The 7,500-nt window shown below is 41.0% G+C and overlaps 1 protein-coding gene across 1 annotated transcript in view; it reads right to left on the bottom strand.

Annotated features, from left to right (window-relative positions):
• Positions 1-5,735: 5,735 nt before the first annotated feature.
• The window catches only part of LOC127662352 (potassium channel subfamily K member 10-like), a 20,748-nt gene continuing 18,983 nt past the window's right edge, over positions 5,736-7,500 (bottom strand). The window contains exons 5-7 of the mRNA XM_052153484.1: positions 7,261-7,453; positions 6,765-6,916; positions 5,736-6,383 (exon numbers count right to left, since the gene is read on the bottom strand). Coding sequence (XP_052009444.1) covers positions 5,736-6,383; positions 6,765-6,916; positions 7,261-7,453 — 993 coding nt within the window. The remainder of the gene's footprint in view (positions 6,384-6,764; positions 6,917-7,260; positions 7,454-7,500) is intronic.

The following is a 7,500-nucleotide window of genomic DNA, read 5'->3' as shown; positions in this document are numbered from 1 at the left end:
CATGAGAAATGTTCTGTATTGTTTTGTTAGCCTCTCTATTATGAATGAAGAGTTATGATGGAAGACATTCTGTGAACATAAACATGATGTCGTTATTTAGAAATGTTTTGCAGACGATGCAATAATTGAGTTATGGTAGCCACATCACCCTGCAGCTATTTCCTGGTTGCCCACTAAAGCTAAGCAGGGTTGAGCCAGGCCAGTACCTGGATGGGAGACCTCCTGGGGGAAACCAAGGTTGCTGCTGGAAGTGGTATTAGGGAGGCCAGCAGGGGGTGCTGACCCTACGGTCTGTGTGGGTCCTAATGCCCCAGTATAGTGATGGGGACACTGTACTGTAATAAGGCACCGTCCTTCAGATGAGATGTTAAACTGAGGTCCTGACTCTCTGTGGTCATTAAAAATCCCAGGACACTTCTTGTAAAGAGTAGGTGTGTAACCCTGGTGCCCTGGCCAAATTCCCCCCATTGGCCCCTATCTATCATGCCCTCCTAATAATCTCCATCCCTGAATTGGCTACATCACTCTACCATCTCCTCTCCACCAATAGCTTGTGTGAGTGTGTATTTATCACTTTGTGGGGACCAAATGTCCCCATAAGGATAGTAAAACCCGAAATGTTTGACCTTGTGGGGACATTTTGTTGGTCCCCATGAGGAAAACAGCTTATAAATCATACTAAATTATGTTTTTTGAAAATGTAAAAATGCAGAAAGTTTTCTGTGAGGGTTAGGTTTAGGGGTAGGGTTAGGTTTAGGGGATAGAATATATAGTTTGTACAGTATAAAAACCATTATGTCTATGGAAAGTCCCCATAAAACATGGAAACACAACATGTGTGTGTGTGTGTGTGTGTGTGTGTGTGTGTGTGTGTGTGGTGTGTGTTCTGGCGCACTATGGCTGCCGTCGCATCATCCAGGTGATGCACACTGGTGGTGGTTGAGGAGATTCCCCCTTTACTATGTAAAGCGCTTTGAGTGCCTAGAAAAGCGCTATATAAATGTAAATTGTTGTTGTTGTTGTTGTTGAGTTATGTGTTTGGGACAGAAATGCTCAATTACCGCAATATATGTTAATGAGATTCACAATGAGATATGTTAGGGATGCACTGATGTATCTGTCACTGAAATTATTGGCCAATTATTAGCCAAATTATAACCACTGGCATAGGGGGGTCTGGGTAGATATGAATATTACACCTGGAGTCGCGAGTTTGAATCCAGGGCGTGCTGACTGACTCCAGCCAGGTCTGCTAAGCAACCAAATTGACCCGGTTACTAGGGAGGGTAGAGTCACATGGGTAACCTCCTCGTGGTCGCTATAATGTGGTTCTCGCTCTCGGTGGGGCGTGTGGCGAGTTGTGCATGGATGCCTCGGAGAATAACGTGAAGCCTCCACAAGCACTACGTCTCCGCGGTAACGCGCTCAACAAGCCACGTGATAAGATGCGCAGATTGACGGTCTCAGACGCGGAGGCAACTGAGATTCGTCCTCCGCCACCTGGATTGAGGCGAGTCACTACGTGACCACGAGGACTTGGAGCACATTGGGATTTCCAAATTGGGTAGAAAAAAAACGCTATGTATACATTTATAATTACGCAAAGTTATTGCACGGTATAAAGTTTATAATATTTTTTTTCTTCTGTGTAATATAAAAAAAATAGCCAAAATAAATTACATTTTTGCAATGTTCTATGTTAGAACTGCAAAACAGACGTATTAAAATGGTTTAGAAGTGCAAAATTCCCTTTTTCCCCCATTTCAGTTGTCATGTTATCTCTCTTTTTTATTTTTTATTTAATTTTTCACCTTTTTATCATTTTTGTATTTATCTTTCATTGTGGCTCCTGTTGTCCTGTCATGTGTTCAACTGTTCCAATCCATGTTCAATGGAGATTATATGCTGTTAGAACCCAAAAAATGGCTTTTTAAAAATATTTTTAAAGCATAATTTCAAACCCAAAACACACAAAAAGTGTTCCGAATACAAAATAAAATGTAGGCAAAATATAGGGAACAGCCTGTAGTTTTTGGTTAAAATCGGTGTGGTATCGCCCAAAACATTCATCAGACATTTTTAAAGATATTGTAGATACCAGATTTGATCAGATCGAGTTCTCCAACATATTCTTCAAACATTGCAGATTTTTGGCTTGTGATTCAATGGGAACAATAGTCTAAGGATTTCACTCAATTGGGTTTTATCAATATGGCTTTGATTCCATATTGCTTGACATGTTGATATGTGTATAGAGCTCCACACTTCTGCAGAAGGGTGAACGCAGCATTTAAATACAGCTGTGAATGAATCATTCGCTCGAAATAATCATTTTAAGATTTACGCATTTCCAACTTCATATCAAAATTCCGTCAAATAGAGTTGAGTAATCTTTAATAAATTAAAATGGAAAACCACAAATATTTGTAATTAATTATTAATTAATTTTAAATAATAATTTATTCATTTAATTTAGTTTAACATTACACAATTCAGTCTGATGGAATTCTGTTATAAAATTGAAATTTGTAAATCTTAAAAACAGGATAAACTTTTATTTATTTATTTATTATTTTTTGGAGTGCCATTTAAGGAATGTTCCGGGTTCAATATATGCAAAACTCTATCAATCAACTAGGGCTGCACAATAAATAAATCTAATTAAAAAAAAATTGATTATAATTACGCAATTATATAATCATATATGGCTGTCGCAATTATATAATCAAGTGTCAATTACAGCATTCCATTTATGTGTACTCAAATTGCGCCAACATTTTCTAATTACAACGTATTTTTTGGGCCATTGTGTGCATGAATGCAGATGTCACCGACTTATGGCAGTGTTTCCCAACCACTGTGCACTAGTGTGCCGTCAAAATGATCATATTCCACAAACTATAAATGCATGAATAAAAAATTATAATAATTAATTCAGGGATCCAAACTCCTCACCTTTCTGAGAAATTCGCCATTTTGAATGCATAATCGGTCACTTTTGTGACTGTGAAGAGCAATTATTAATGTGCAGAAGTGAGTAATATTTATACTTGTAAATGGTCATCACATGACTCGTGTCAGTGCTGCCGAATACATTGAAGTCTATGAAGCGAGTGATATTTATACGGGTAAAGGGTCATCACATGACTCGCGTCAGTGCTGCCGAATACATTGAAGTCTATGAAGCGAGTGATATTTATACGGGTAAAGGGTCATCACATGACTCACGTCAGTGCTGCCGAATACATTGAAGTCTATGAAGCGAGTGATATTTATACGGTAAAGGGTCATCACATGACTCGCGTCCAGCTGCGAATACATTGAAGTCTATGAAGCGAGTGATATTTATACGTGTAAAGGGTCATCACATGACTCGTGTCAGTGCTGCCGAATACATTGAAGTCTATGAAGTGAGTGATATTTATACGGGTTAAGGGTCATCACATGACTCGGTCAGCACTGCAGAGTACATTGAAGTCTATGAAGTGAGTGATATTTATACGTGTAAATGGTCATCACATGACTCACGCCAGCACTGCAGAGTACATTGAAGTCTATGAAGTGAGTGATATTTATACGTGTAAATGGTCATCACATGACTCGCGTCAGCACTGCAGAGTACATTGAAGTCTATGAAGCGAGTGATATTTATACGGGTAAAGGGTCATCACATGACTCGTGTCAGCACTGCAGAGTACATTGAAGTCTATGAAGCGAGTGATATTTATACGTGTAAATGGTCATCACATGACTCACGTCAGTGCTGCAGAATGCATTGAAGTCTATGAAGTGAGTGATATTTATACGTGTAAATGGTCATCACATGACTCACGTCAGTGCTGCCGAATACATTGAAGTCTATGAAGTGAGTGATATTTATACGGGTTAAGGGTCATCACATGACTCGCGTCAGCACTGCAGAGTACATTGAAGTCTATGAAGTGAGTGATATTTATACGTGTAAATGGTCATCACATGACTCACGTCAGTGCTGCAGAATGCATTGAAGTCTATGAAGTGAGTGATATTTATACGTGTAAATGGTCATCACATGACTCACGTCAGTGCTGCCGAATACATTGAAGTCTATGAAGTGAGTGATATTTATACGGGTTAAGGGTCATCACATGACTCGCGTCAGCACTGCAGAGTACATTGAAGTCTATGAAGTGAGTGATATTTATACGTGTAAATGGTCATCACATGACTCGTGTCAGCGCTGCAGAATACATTGAAGTCTATGAAGTGAGTGATATTTATACGTGTAAATGGTCATCACATGACTCACGTCAGTGCTGCCGAATACATTGAAGTCTATGAAGTGAGTGATATTTATACGGGTTAAGGGTCATCACATGACTCGTGTCAGCGCTGCAGAGTACATTGAAGTCTATGAAGCGAGTGATATTTATACGGGTAAAGGGTCATCACATGACTCGTGTCAGCGCTGCAGAGTACATTGAAGTCTATGAAGCGAGTGATATTTATACGGGTAAAGGGTCATCACATGACTTGTGTCAGCGCTGCAGAGTACATTGAAGTCTATGAAGCGAGTGATATTTATACGTGTAAAGGGTCATCACATGACTCGCGTTAGCATTGCAGAATACATTGTAGTCTATGAAGTGAGTGATATTTATACGGGTAAAGGGTCATCACATGACTCGCGTTAGCGTTGCAGAATACATTGAAGTCTATGAAGTGAGTGATATTTATAAGTAAATGTCTTATCATTAAAATATGAAAATTAATATGACGGGTAATAATAGATTATGACGGAATTTTTCGAATGAGAACGTCTAACTCAAGCACTGTATGTGACTTGGTTTTATTTTATTTGTAATTTTTGTTGCATAGCCGAATTTCAATCATTACAAGTAAACACGCTACTAAGACGGACAGAAAACATGGCATGCCATGGCATCTAGCCTCAGTCGCTAGTGCGTCTCTTAAAGCCAGGAGAGTGAGGCGTAAACACTTTACAGCTATCGTTTAAATTAGGCATATCAGTAATGCTACAGTGTACAATTTATTCACTTTTTACTTTACATGCAATTAAAATATTAAAGCAATCCAGGAACTTAGTTCTCAAGTTGTTTAGATGCATAGCCTACATAAAGAATATGGCATGCATCTGCCCCACACAAAATAAGTATTTTAATGTACATTTTATTAATTGCAATTAATAATCGCAATCGGCAATTATGATTTTCGTCATAATCGTGCAGCCCTACTATCAACTGTGGCATATATTTTCATACTGTGCATTAATGTAAACACGATTTTTGATGAGTTTAAAAACTGAGCAGTATGTCAAAACGTGCCCCTGCGGAAAGAGCTTAACATATCGAACCCAGAACATTCCTACAAGAAACTATTAGAATCCCCTAAATTCTTTCAAGCAAATCTAAAACAGTTTCCAATGAATTAACCTTCCGCAAAGGTTTGCGCTATCACCCCTTGTAGATCGTTTATTGTAAGAGTATGTCAGTCTGTAATCCTTGACGTCTCTGTGTACCTTTCACATTTTTGGCAATTCAGAAATTGTCTTAATTTGGGCACAGTGAATAACAACAGCAGACTAAACAGAAAGGCACAATTTCTGAGATCCACTTCCCCCCTTAGACCCGGCCATGCGGGTTCGGAACAACAAAGGGGTGAGCAAATGACAAGATCTTCATTTTCGAGCAAACTATTCCTTTAACGCTTTGCCTTCCGATGTCTTCTATCCGATCCTATGGTTGATGTTCTTTCATCTCTAGACTTTTGTTCCTCTCTTGTTCTTTGGTCTGAGCGGGTTCAAACCCGTTCTGCTGTTTGGGTTCCTCAGAATAGTGAGGTAAACATGTGAAGCTCGTGTTGGCCTCCTTTCCAATCTTCTCCTCCTCCACCTCCTCTTCCTCCTCCTCCTCCTCTCTCTTCTCCTTGCCCAGCATCACGTTACTGCTGTTACTGCTGAGCGCGTCACCCGCTCTGCTCGCGTCGTCCGGAATATTCCTGCGGAGGTCTTTGCTCCTGTTGCGTTTGGCCAGTTTGGTGAGGGAGCCGAAGCGGTTGAGGATGTTTTCCTCGGAGGTCGTCTGCTGGCCACTGTGCTCAACTTTGAGTCGCAGGTTGTTCAGTTTAGTGTCGATGCTCTCCTGCGACGACGTCTTGAAGCGGCCGGTGTCCAGACTAGCGAAAACGGCTCGTTTTTCAGGTGAAAGCATGTCCAGCGAGTGAGCGCGCTGCTCCAGACCCAAACGGCGGCGCTCCATGCTGCGGATGGTGGCCGCGCGTTGCAGTTTGTCGTGGATCTCGCCGCTGAGACGACGTCGTGTCTCGCGTAACTCTGCACGAACGTTTGCCTTCCATTCAGCCGCATGGGCCTTAAACCCGCCAACCTGTGTGGGAGACGGAGAGTACATATCAATGAGATGATTGAGCTGGTGATATAAAATGAGGCAATATCGCAAATATTTGAACTCTATCGTCCCCTTGAGTACTGACGTTTCTTACCGCCACAGTAACATAAGAATGCAAGTTCTATATGTTCATTGGTAATATGTTGGCCAAGCCTTTGTATCTGCCCATGCATATGTCTCTGGCCTGACGTCTCCTTTTGTGTTCCAATGGTTTTGGAAAAAATTATGCCAACATTTTCATTTCAACCTTTAAGAAGGTTCATGAATGGCTTGATGTGCTCCCAGAGTTTTTATGAACATTGCATTGCTTAAAAATTGGGCCATGAACTTAAATCTAGTGTTAGACCTTTTGTATTAGACACGTCGTACCTCTTCTTTAGTTTTCTTGGATAGAACCCTGAGCCAGTCTCCGATCATGCTGAGAACTGCTGCAAAATATGCCAGACCCACCAGAATCCAGAACCAAACTAGAGGCTTGTACCATTTCATGTATTCAATTTTTCGATCCCCACCTACAAAAAAATGGTATTGGTAAATGTTCTACACTTTTTTAACCTAAGCAGTATTCAAAGCGCTTTACAATGCATCTCATTCACCCATTCACACACCAATATGTGCAGGCTAGCGCCTGGCAAAACCAGGCACTAGCCTGCCATTGGGAGCAACTTGGGGTTCAGTGTCTTGCCCAAGGACACCCTTTGCCTACACATGGAGTCATGTGGGCCGGGAATCGAACCACCAACCCTGCAATTAGTGGCCAACCCGCTCTACCACCTGAGCCACAGCCACCCCCAAATTTGGTTGAAATATGACTTTTGGCTAATCTATTTGAATTGGTGCAAATCATTGCACGTACCTGCTACATAATCTCCAATGCCGACAGTCGTGAGAGTAATGACGACGAAGTAAATGGCTTCTAGAGTACTCCATCCCTCGATGTGTTTGAAGATCACCGCTGGAATGGTGACAAACACGATGCAACCAGCCAGAATGAAGAGAATGGTGGAGGTAACGCGGATTTTAGTCTGGCTGATTTGCTTGTGTTTTTGCTGCAGAGGATAAGCAACAGAAGACATTTTAGGAATACTTGATTTTT

The sequence above is a fragment of the Xyrauchen texanus genome, chromosome 22 (genome assembly GCF_025860055.1).
Source record: "Xyrauchen texanus isolate HMW12.3.18 chromosome 22, RBS_HiC_50CHRs, whole genome shotgun sequence".
In the NCBI taxonomy this organism is placed as follows: domain Eukaryota; kingdom Metazoa; phylum Chordata; class Actinopteri; order Cypriniformes; family Catostomidae; genus Xyrauchen; species Xyrauchen texanus.
Note: the sequence above shows the minus strand (reverse complement) of the source record. Positions and strands in the feature narration are given on the sequence as shown.